Source organism: Pagrus major, chromosome 6 (assembly GCF_040436345.1).
Source record: "Pagrus major chromosome 6, Pma_NU_1.0".
In the NCBI taxonomy this organism is placed as follows: domain Eukaryota; kingdom Metazoa; phylum Chordata; class Actinopteri; order Spariformes; family Sparidae; genus Pagrus; species Pagrus major.
The window spans coordinates 26,930,304-26,942,420 of NC_133220.1; the positions used below are offsets into that span (position 1 = coordinate 26,930,304).

Consider the following 12,117-nt stretch of genomic DNA (forward strand, 5'->3'; position numbering starts at 1 on the left):
TCATAAAACCACACTGGAAATGACATGAGCCGTTCTGCTTGTAACTGGTTGTAGCAAGAGACATTTTTTATTTCTTTCAAGGATGAAAAGCTTAGCTTTAGTGCCACAGCATGGATCAAAATCCACTTGACATGGGCAGGAAGGCAACTTACTGAACCACAATCTAACAAAAACACTGTGTGTGGTTTGAGTGTACGCAGAACAACCCACTGCTTCTTTCAAGAAGCATATTGTTGTGTGTGGTATGTTAGTAATCATGCTTTCAGGCTAAAACTCTGTCACAGGTTTGAGTCAAATAAACACAGTGTGGTTTGGCAAAGGATCAAAATGCTTCTTGAAAATATTTGCTGTAAAGATGTAGAAATGATTATCCACTTCACATAGTACCTTCACACATGCATTTGCACCATGCAGCCTCTTGTTCCAAAATAAATAAGAGTTCCTCACCCTGCACAGGCCCTGGACACAGATGTCGTTGGTATCTGGTCCGCACGGTGTGCCATCGATGACCCTGTCCCTGAGCTGATAGTAGGCCGTGCTGCCTGCCACCCTGCAGAACAGCTTACATCTGTCCTTCATCAGGACTGACAGGGGAGGCAGGAAAGGGTAGAATTTAATAATATAATTTAATCAATGTCAATGTCAGGCTTACATTATGTCTATGATGCAAAAGTGAAATCAGGTTGACAAAAGGAGCAAGCAGGATGCAAGTGACTTGCAAAAAAGGGTTCTTACTTCCGCTGTATTTGGGCACCCAACGAACATTAGGAGGTAGACCGTTGATGTTGAAGTGCCTGCCATCGAAAGCCGCACATTGCTCCTCCCTGAAGTCTTTCTTCTGCTTGGAGCAGGGCTCAGAGTTACAGGAACGAAACTTCATTCGACGACCCACACAATACATTCCTCCATTTCTGGGCCTGGAAGCAATATCGAGGAAGTGAATGGACCAATCATTAGTCTAATCTGGCAAATATCTTAAGGAGATGCTTTCTTACATTCATCTACAGTATCTGCTGATTCCCCTTTTCACCACACTGCCCACCTAAAGTACACCTACGGTATTTCATTGGCATTGTTTCAGTTTCCGTCTCAATTTCTAACTCATTCACATAATGCCCCATTTCTTTTTTATCTGCTCCAGAAAGGATGAAAGACAACATTCAAGGAGACTCAGTGATCTTTTCTTGGAAGATCTGCCATCAGAGGGCCTGTCTTGATGAACATTAGCTATGGAAAGAATTCTCTTAAGGAGGCTTGATCTATGGAACACTGATTTTGGCAGCTAAGATGGAGACAAGGTCCAGTAAGCATTCAGGACTACAAAGAGAGGGACTGCTCACACGGGTCGGTTGCATTCACGCACGGCAATCTTGATGCCCCCGCCACAAGTCCGCGAGCAGGTACCGAAAGGACTCCAAACTCCCCACGCTCCCTCCACAGGTGTGGCATCATGCTCTTTGGCTATACACAGGCCGTGTTTGCAGTGCTGCAATGACAGAGAAACAGGAAACACAGCGGTCGGATAAATGAAGAGAGCGTGAATAGGAGCAGAAGGAGAGAATGAGGTGATTGAGTGAAAGAAAAAGTCAAAGCGGAAGAGGAACAGACAGAGTGAGCACATGAAATCTTATCCATGGAACTGGCAACACATCTATCTGTTCTCTCCTGCTTTGATGCTAATCTGGGAGAAATTATACAGTGAGGCAAATGGAAAAAAGGGGAACCAAAAAAGACGCTTCATGGCTGGGTCTGGCTGGACACAAGACAAGAAAATGTCACGCACACAGTCAATAAATATATCACAGCTCATAACAGGAGGATAATCTGACACTGTTTGAATAAACAGACTCCAGTTTACGTGTTTAGTGTGGTGCGCTCTGGCATGGCACAGGATGAGAAGTTGGTGTAAACACGAAAAGGTTTCAACATGTGTGTGTATCTGTGCGTTTTTTGTGTAGCTTTCATGTTCTTCCAGTCTTAGTGGCAGGAAGCGAGGGCTTGGTGAGAAAGTCCTAATTAAAAGCTAAACTAAGACAGTCGTGTAGAGACTTCCATCATTTACAACTTTGCGCCACCTTCCGTGCCAGCCATGTTCAGTTAGTTTACATATGTGTCAATGGGGATTTTATTTTTGGCAAGTTTTGGGAAATTTGTTTTCTTTTGTCATATTGCGCCCTGGATTAAAACACCTGTGAATACTTTTATGGTCATGAGTCAATGGAAAAGTTGTTATATAAATCTAGGAAATGTGGTTAGGATTGTTAAATCATAACACAGAACATATGAGTATTAAACCACAAATGTATTGGATAAAAAGGTGGCTATCCCACAGAGTATTTAATCTTTCCTTTTACACTTTCATCTCCAACTGTTGCAGTAATAAAACACATTTGCATTCTTCTTTCTCCTCACACTTTTTGAAATTACATAAAATAACATCCCTTTCCTCTACTTTTTAATTCTATATGCTCCTCTAAACAGTGCCTCACTCTCAGCTGCTCTCTTCATTTCCACATAACGCTTACCTTCCCAGGGGAGCAGTCAGTGCCATCTGCCCACGGCATGTGCTGGGTCCTGCAGCCCCTCTGGGCGCCCTCTGGACTGGTGCACCACAGCCTCCGACACTGGGTCTGAGAAACACACACAAACATAGATATATACACACAGTGTTAACCCTGTGATTACACAAAATAATTAGACAATCAGAACAAGACATGTCATGTCATGAAACTACCCTATGGACACCCGTAGGCAGAGATCCAATTAATCGCACATTGCAGAACATTGTGCCAGAAGGTGACTCCATTCTCTAAGTTTGCTGTATCAGCCAACTCATTTGCCAGGTGTTTCTCACATCCAGTGCCTTACATGACCTTTCTGTCTAGGTGGGGAACATGAGCCAGGAAACTATTTGACAGTGCCTAAGGGTGACGCACATACTGTATTTTGGAGACATTTCTGCATTTAAAATTCAACAAGCAGTTTGATCTGATGATTCCATATGCATGTTTTAATGAGTTAAAACAACAGAATTTACATAAGCAGAGATGTCATATTTATTAAATTTGTATTCATTTGCTTGTATCACAGAAAGAACAATGTGTTGTTCAATACAGCAAGTGACTTTAAAGACTTAAAATTTAGCTGGGAACCTCTGCAGCACATGATCATAACACTAGAGGTTTCCCTCAGAGACCCACGTGTGCAACATGACAGTTTAGACTCGTACACTGACTCCACTTACCATATAAGGGCACACCTGCGTTCCTGGCCCAAATATCAATTCACACTGTTTATTGACATTGTATATCCGTCCAGGCAGCTGCTGCGAGAGACTGTACGGCCTAGAAACGGGCTCGTCAAGCAAGCACTCACCATATCCTGTGCTATTAAGAAATAAAAATAAAATGACTTAAAGAAAAAAGGGAAAAACAAGAGACACAAACAGACAGAAAAACACACTCAGTACAGCCAGAGAGGTAATTTTTCTGTACATTTATAAAACCCCTACTGTACACATACTGCTCAGTGTCTTGACAGATTCCTGTTTATATTCAGGCAGCTATATGCCGTAAGTGCTGCTGATCTCAGGAGTTGAATAGTTGGCTGTATGGAAATGGATTTTGGATAGTTGCCAGATCCAGATCCCATTTACTCTGTCCTACAGTAGGAGCTTCTCTGTCTTTCTCAGTGGGGCGAGGAGCATTTGCAAGAGAAGAGATTAGGGGCTGCAACAGCCCTGAGAAATGATGACAGTGTATTTGCATTTAAGCCTAAAATTTGGCTGTTGCTGCCAAAGGTGAAAAAACTGCACTAGATGCACTTTGGTATGTTAAGGAATCACACTTGTGAAATCTCTTAGATGCAGCTTTATAAATACATCATCTTTGAATGATAATTCTATATCATTTCAGGCTGTTTGAGTTGTTTAGAATATTTCTCCTTAACAGCAGAAAAAGAAGAAAAGAGTATGACATACTCGAGGAACTCTGTGATGTACTTCCTGCTACACTTGGACCACATCCAAGGGTTTGTGTTGTAGTTCAGTGTGGGAGCCATCACATGTTGCTGAATCTTAACGCCATCCTCTTTACACTTGTTACTGTCGTCGTGAGGCATGTTGAACCTAGCAGAGAAAACAGAGAAACAAGGTCAGGTACCATAAAAAAGCGTCTTTCATTAAAAGGAGAAAAATGGAGGACTGAACCTTTTTTTTAATTCCTTTTTCTCGTAATACTTCTGCTGGTTTAAGTTAACGTCACGCAGATTCACGGCTCTGTGAGACAACTGTTTGGCTCAGATAACTGTAACAAAAGCCAGTGTTATGGTGATGAATGCTGTGGCCGGCTGGGACATTAAAGTTTTAATTTGTTAGTGTTTCTAAAACCAGCATAGACAAGACTCCAACTGAAAAACTGACATTTTTAGTGCTTCATTGTGTCTCACTTGTTCGGCCACATGTTTTAAATCTAAACATTGATTCTATATTTTCGCTGTCACTGTGTTATTGGCTTTTGGAAACCCATTCAAGGTTGCAGTTGAAAATAATGCAGAGTGTTTGTATTGACAGCCTGTGGGGAGTTTGGAAAGAAACCAGCACAATATCAAATTATATGAAGACTGGGCAATAGACATAACAGAAAAAAAAAGGTAGACGTGAAAATCAGAGCACAGCGAGTATAAGCGAGGCATTCAAGTTCCTGCGGGGTGAACAAATAAGATCGTGGTTGGTGGTGGACAGGTACAGCACCACACTGCCCACGGCCCTCCCTCTGAGCTACTCAGCCCTCCATCTGACAAGTACCATATAACACTGAGCTCCGGGGCTAAGCATGTTGTCACAGCTTGATGCGGATAAACATGGAATTGAACAATCCCACCTTTTGTTTAGTGGTTAGAAGGAGCATTTGCTGGAGATGATGAGGGCTGTTTAGGTCCGTAACAGTCTCCACTGTAGAAGGTTACACCCCCCCACCCCTTAGCTTTGGCTGACTCAGGATGCTTTACAATGCAGAGTTTGCTGAGGGGAAGGGGCCAACAACCAGTGGTTTTGCTTAAATTCTAGGAATCCACTTTACAGACTCTTTTCATTTTCCTCTCGGGTAGAAACTAGGAGATGTGACCAGAAACACACCCAAGCATCAGAAAATACAGAGAGAACAAAAGGAATGTACGGCTGTTGTCCAAATATGCAAGAATCCTTGATCCCCATCTGCTGGTAAGGCATGAGTGGATTCCTAGAAAGACTTCTGAAGCTCTACCAACATCTCACTGAAGCCAAGACTTTCACTTGACAGTGGTGACAGTACTTGGTAGGTTAATATACAGTGGACACATGATATGCTTACACATGGCCAAGTTCATGGGCGATGGTGAATGCAGTGCTAAGGCCATTGTCCTCGCTGATGCTGCAGCTCCTGTACGGATCACACACCGTCCCCAACTCTGCAAGTCCTTAAAAACCAAAAACAACAAGCTCACTTCAGTCTTCCTGAGTAACACCATTATAACTTTACATCATGATCATACTATCGCCAACATGTAAAGTACATTATATATTAGTAGTATTACTCACCTAAGGTGTCACACTTATCCCTCGCTCTGCAGATGTCCTGCCTGTGGATCAGATAATAGGTGACAGTCAGTGGAACTGTGCAAAAGAAGAGCACTTCCCAACCCTCAGGGAACCTCCTTATCCAGGTTAATTTGGAGCAGGTGCATTCATCAGACACCTGGAGACACCTGAGCTATGCTTCTGATGCATTGGATTAAAAAAACTTAACACTTATTACAACCTTTTTTGGTTTGTGGGATATTTGTCAAGAACAAAACCCTGTTCAAGTTTATACAGTATGCAGCAAAGACTTTGGTAAACACTTTTTTCTTGCACCTTGTGATGAGGATGGCAGTGTCGTGATGGGAATGATGGTTATCATCCAGGATATTCTGGCTCTGCTGCCAAATGCAGAAGTTCTTTAAAGTGGTCTGTGCATTGAATGAAATGACTGGACCATCCTGCAAAACATACAAAGAGAAATAATTAAAGGTATGATTTAATTGGTAAGTATGTACTGTACACCACATACTTGTACATGTGCAAGATCAAAACAAATGTAGCAGTCTTACCAGCTCATTGTTTATTATGACTAACTTTACAATCACAATGTTAATCAGGTTGCCAATGCTGGGGTCCTTGTAGATGGAAGAAACCTGAATGAAGGGAACAAGACATGAATTAAAACAGTTTGAAGATTATATGTATTTACTGGTAACTTTATCATGGACTGAGTTCCTGCAGTTTCAAGCAAGTACAGGGGAATTTGGTTGATTGGAAGATCAAGTTGATAATGGCCTGAGCCCCCGTGGAGAAGGCAGCCTTTGCCAAGATCAGAATATAGGTCATCTCAGCCTCCCCCTGAGGGATGTTGGCCTCAGGCGCCTGCAGAAGCTGGTATTTCAGTGGCCGAGAGTATGCGGTCTATGTGACATACCTGAGCTTATTTTTAACATTCATCAAAGCTGTCAAGCAGGCTCTACCTCAAGCTGCCCTCTCTTCCCCCTGGCCGTTTGAAAATGGTGTTTACCCCTGCCCTAGGCTGCCCTTTTCCCTCCTACGGCCCTCCTCCAAAGGCTGGCTGACTGACTTGCAGCACGAACAGCACAGCAGAACAGGTACATACATTCAGTGCACAAATATGCAGACATGTAGCTACTCTTTTTCCATTTATGTGCATAGCATACAGATACATAAACATTCACCTCCTAGCCAACCACCAAACGTCTCTACTAGCAGCCATGAAGCCGTTTGACAGAGAAGAACTTACTATGGACATTAATGTGAGGATGTAGTGCTGTAGGTTGCTGCCATGATGCTCCACCATTTTGCTGTCGGCCACCAGCATGACTTCAACGAAGCGCGGGTAGGAGAGGAAGCGCTTTGATCTCCTGTGAGGTCCTGAGTCACCGCTGCTATCATTTGATGGTCTAGCGCTAGCACTGCCGCTCTCTGATCTGAGAAAAGCATCACTGGTCAGGCCGGTGCTCAGTGACTCCACATCATTGAAGATACCAGCACTGACCACAGGGGCTGCACTGGACAAGGTGGTCACTCCGGCCACTGGTCGTCTCTTAAGCTTGTGTCTCTTATGTCTGTGTTTGTGTCCTAGAGAGAGAGGTCAGGAGGAATGGAGCATTGGTAAATATACAAAGGTGGAGGGATGATGGGAAATACATTCAGTCTGAAAAGTATGAATCAAAGTTTGTCATGACAATGTGTTTACAATTAAGCTAACGTTGTGGTTTATGTTTAAAGGTGGAGACGCATGAACAAGTGGGCATTGTTAAAATATGTTACTGCCTCTTACTCTCTTTTGTTTATTGTTGCTCAAAGAGTGGGTTGACAAATGAACACTGCCTGGAATGCCTTTTATTTCTCTCTCCCTCCTCTTTCAGAAGAGGGGAGAGAAGAGGGCAAAGAGTTCAGGCTAGGTAAACCTGGCACTGAGCCATAAAAAAAATGGAGCACAAACTGCAGTGCACACACCAAAAGAAGGCAGTTCAACAACTGAGCAGTTAAACTTCTGAGGAGAATTAAGTCACACATTGCTGAATAACAGCCTTTTTGTTTTCTCATCACATGCAGATCAGCCTCTCTGGACCACCAGCAATGCATCACCACCCAAACAACAGTGAGCCTGACTACAGCATATTAGTGGATCTACTTTCAGCATGTGTGATTTATGACTCAGATCGAAAAAGAACAATTGCTCTTCTTCAAAACTTACAAGGTAACAATAGAACTTTGTACAAGGATGAATCCTTCTTGGCCAAAAATGGCTCTGAGTCAACTTTATGCTCCTCCAGGCTATGATATTACACACATACACACACACACACACATACTGTATTACAGAATGGGGCAAAAAAGAGCACACACACAAAAAAAACAAAGAGCAAAAGCACACACGCTAACATTTACACACACACACAGTTAAACCAAACATCATCAGACAGATGTCCAGCAGACAAAGAGAAATATTTCCAGGTTTATTTTTTCATAGGTTTGATTATTTGACCTTTTCAAGTTGGCATGACTTTGCTGCCCTACAATTTACACTGCACGTTCATGGCAGTGGGTCGACCCAACTTTCTTATCAAAGAGGCAGAGGAAGTACAAGAGTCAACAGGAAGTTCAGCCAGTAAACTGAGATGGGATGATACAAGGGTGAACTTCCAAATGATTTTTTCCTGTGTGAGAGTTGGAAAGCTTCCTCACTACTGTGCTGCAGCTGTAGGCGCTGAGCTGTGCAGCCTATGACATGATATGTGAGCCCAGATAGTTTCACACCATTCATTCACTTACATTTGATCATTATACCTCTATTTTGTAGCTCACGACAAAAACACCCACATTACACAGTCCCACTGTATTGCTATATCACAATAAATAGCACAGAACAATTGGTATTATATACTTAAGACTATTTAAGCAACCAGAATTAGTTCAAGATAAGACTTTGCTTCGATTATCCAGTAAAGAATCAGCTCTACAGAGCCATTTTCTTTTCTTTCTCTTTTAAATTTTTGCTTCTTTTGAACAGACGAGCTCTATATGATTCTACAGTGCCATGCCATATGACTGTAATAGCTCAATGATCTCAGTTACTATTACATAATTGGTTCCTGTAACTACTGATAGTTGAGACTTCGGTAGCACAGTGTTTATGCCTGCTGACGTCTGTGGGAACCAATTTGAAGGTCACATAACGCAAACAGCAAATCCTCTACTCGCAATCCACACGTATGCCATGACACACACAAAACGACCACATACACACTGTTTTGTTTTTTAGACATAAGGCCTCTCAGTGGCAGCTGCGTGCTGGTGAGTGAGAAAGAGGACTCTGGGTCAGGGTTAACTGGAGCCAGCTGATTGGCTAGAGCAAGTCAGCGATGAGGTCCAGATCAGCACTTGTTGCACCTGCACATTTGCACGCATCTGTGCAGAGGCACTAAGGATGCAGCTATGTATGTTTGTATTGTCATTATATGTGTGTATATATTTGTGACACCTTGTCTGTTTAATTACATGCATGCATACAAATCATTAGTACACCGTACCTGAAGTGTCACAAGCTGAGTCCTCCCCAGATGTCTGTTTCTTGGGTGCACTCTTCCTGTATACAACATGAGGTTTTGTGTGTTCCTCTTCATAGTGTTCTCCTTGATAGCTGTGTAGGGGCTCCACAAAATACTCCCCTTCTGGAGACCTGAAAGTGCCAAGCTGGGCAGCAGAAAAAAATGCACAGCAGTTAGTCTCCATTCATCCATCCATCCATTTTCAGTAAATGCTTACTCCTTTTCAGCAACAACATCCACAAACGTGGGGAGAACTTGCAAAATCTACAAAGTCAGGACCACGGGGAATATACAGTTCAAAGATATTTTTGGAAATCAGTAAGACGCCGTACCATACGAATGTATGTTTTACTTAAAAAATATTTATAGCAACAGTGGAATGTGGCTCATTTACTATTCATCAGAGAAATAAGCCGTGCTGAGACCCGGAGGGCTTTCATAAAAAGGTGAAATAAGCCAATTTGCATGCATGTAAGGACGGTTCCAAAACAGGAGGCAAAAGATATGGCGAGACCTGTGATGGCTATCAGAAAAACATTGAGACTGTATGGTCTTGGCAAGCATGCTGAAAGCCTTGTTTTAAGTATTTCACAAGTTTAGTGTGACTTTCTGACTTGGAGGTCTATGATGTTCCAGATAAGGTACATGCCAACTCAAGCACATTTCACTTGCTGCTCATTGGCTGTTGAGGAGACTCATGGCAGCCTATAGGGGCTGATAAAGGTTTAGAACAAGTCATATTTATCATCCCTGACAAAAATTATCATTAAAAAATTAATTCTCCTGCATGGGCAAAATTGTGGACTGTTTTACAGCAAGAGGGGACGATGAGAAGCTGCCTGCGAGACCCTGTTCCTATTACCACACTGTGACCTGCACTTTGATTGACCTGGGGAGCTGGAAAAGCAAAAAGTGAAGCTCCTACAAGTTTCCCTGCGAGAAAACAAGCATCACATTATTTTAAGATGTACAGAAATAAAATGCAACTGCAGTCACCAGCAGTATTGCCTGTTTTAGAATGAATGAGCCCTCAGAGGTCTTGAATAAATAATAGGATATGCTCCTTAGATGTCAGCTCAACTCCCCAAAGCTCTCTGTGCAGAACAGCATTCACTGCATTTTTGTATGTGATTTATCATTTGGGAAGAAATTGACCCCTTACTCATATCTGTCAGCTAACTGTGGTTTTTATGTATAAACTCAGGGTGCACTTTTGCTCCACTCCAAAACTCATGCTTCAGCAAGCCTGGGAGTGGGACCAATTTGTGATGACGTCAGTACCACCCGTACTCCCGCTGTACTAGCGTGCGTAAAGACGTCACCGACAACCGGGAGACCAGAGAGAGGCATGGAAGTAAGAGTGGATTGTTCATTAAACTTGACTATAGGCAGTCGACTTGGGACTCTCGCAGGTCCGCACAGATCACTATTTTAAGAGTGATCCGGTCTGTGGAAGCACCCACACCAGGATCCCCCAACAAATAAAAGCTTTCACAAACCCATGCAGTCTTAAAGTTATTTTTCTTAAATTGTTTTCAAAAATCAGTTTCGGCTTCTATTCTTAGTGATCACAACGTTTATAATGTATACGTCATGGATCTGCGCAGCTTTGCACTCTTTTCGCAAAATCCAGACATGTTTGAAAGAGCATTAACATGCGACTGATTTAAGTTTGATATTTGCGCGATCAATACTAAAAGCAGGTTGCGCGCAAAGTTTGCGCAGAAGTTCCGAAATCGAAATTTTTCCTAAGGCAATGGTGAGGCAGCTTTTCATGTCTTGTATAAACAATAATGGCCCCTAAACACCCATGGTGGAAAAGTAAAACACCCGGTCGTAAAATCATCACATGCACGCGAGTCTAACCGTGCGTAAAAACTCACCAGTCCGGAGCACAAACTGATGACCGCGGCATGTTCTGCTTGTGCATTTACATGTCCCTTATAGAAGCAGTGCCTTAACTCCGTGTCCTCCTCCTCCTCCTCCTCTACCTCCCCATCTGCTGCAAAATCCGTTATGTTATCTCCTCGGGGTACTCCAAGTACTGTCACAGTGTAGAGAGGTGCGATAAATCCCGAATCCAGCGTGAGGTTGAGGTGATAATTCTGTCCGAAAGCAGATATCCTGTAGTGGATATTTGGCGAGGCCCAGTGATCCGTGGTGTTGCCGGTGCTCTCGTCCAAACTTCGTCTTTTCCTCTTGAAGTGCACACTGGTTGGAAACTTGTCACCGGCTTCATTCACTCGCACCGGTGTTACAATCTCATAAGCGCCGATCTCCTCTTTTACTGGGGAATAAAGGCAGAAGAACAACAATGCAATTAAGGATTAAGTAGCAGCCTAGCAGCATCAGTACAAATCAAACAGCCCCGATGGCTTAATCGATAGATTTCTGATCTACACATCAATGTCTTCCTTCTTAAAAAACAGTTGTTTTACAGCATTGCAAGGAAATGAGAACCAGTCAGTGAAGTTTAGGTACTAGAAAGCGCTGCAGCTCATGTGCATGGCTGAATTCAAAACTCATTCATTCTCTGCCCTCCTTGTTGGAAAATAACTCCATGCGGGGGGGAAATGCGGGGCTTGTCAGACAGCATACTTTACCTGTGCTTGAATTCAAGAGCAGTGTTCCCGTAGATGCGACTACATTCAAGAAATCAGGGAATAGTAGGAACCCCAAGCCCCAGAAGAGCACATGCATGATTGTCCACGTTCAGAGGAGAGCGGCAGCCTGTGTTCCTATAGTAATACTGTATTCCTCCGGTCACTCCGGGCTTTCCGCCTCCGGTCCGCCTGCCACATCCAATTTTTATTATCCTCGACTCTTCAGTATATGTTCTCTGGCCGGTGAAGTACACTGCTGGGACGTGAGCGCTTCGCGGAATCCCTGGCGAACATGCATACTGCAGACAGGGGTGGGCTGCTCAAAAACAGTCAACTGCGATGGGCTCCGCTGCAAAGCCTGTGCACCAGCTTTCTC

General features: G+C 43.2%; 1 protein-coding gene across 1 annotated transcript in view; it reads right to left on the reverse strand.

Moving 5' to 3' along the window:
- adamts9 (ADAM metallopeptidase with thrombospondin type 1 motif, 9) overlaps window positions 1-11,838 on the reverse strand; it is a 42,316-nt gene extending 30,478 nt beyond the window's left edge. Inside the window, exons 1-14 of the mRNA XM_073468399.1 lie at window positions 11,742-11,838; window positions 11,022-11,425; window positions 9,121-9,283; window positions 6,825-7,162; window positions 6,127-6,210; window positions 5,891-6,015; window positions 5,576-5,616; window positions 5,349-5,454; window positions 3,980-4,126; window positions 3,245-3,386; window positions 2,526-2,630; window positions 1,341-1,486; window positions 736-917; window positions 448-584 (exon numbers count right to left, since the gene is read on the reverse strand). Of these exons, the coding sequence (XP_073324500.1) occupies window positions 448-584; window positions 736-917; window positions 1,341-1,486; window positions 2,526-2,630; window positions 3,245-3,386; window positions 3,980-4,126; window positions 5,349-5,454; window positions 5,576-5,616; window positions 5,891-6,015; window positions 6,127-6,210; window positions 6,825-7,162; window positions 9,121-9,283; window positions 11,022-11,425; window positions 11,742-11,838 (2,217 nt within the window). The remainder of the gene's footprint in view (window positions 1-447; window positions 585-735; window positions 918-1,340; window positions 1,487-2,525; window positions 2,631-3,244; window positions 3,387-3,979; window positions 4,127-5,348; window positions 5,455-5,575; window positions 5,617-5,890; window positions 6,016-6,126; window positions 6,211-6,824; window positions 7,163-9,120; window positions 9,284-11,021; window positions 11,426-11,741) is intronic.
- Window positions 11,839-12,117: the final 279 nt, after the last annotated feature.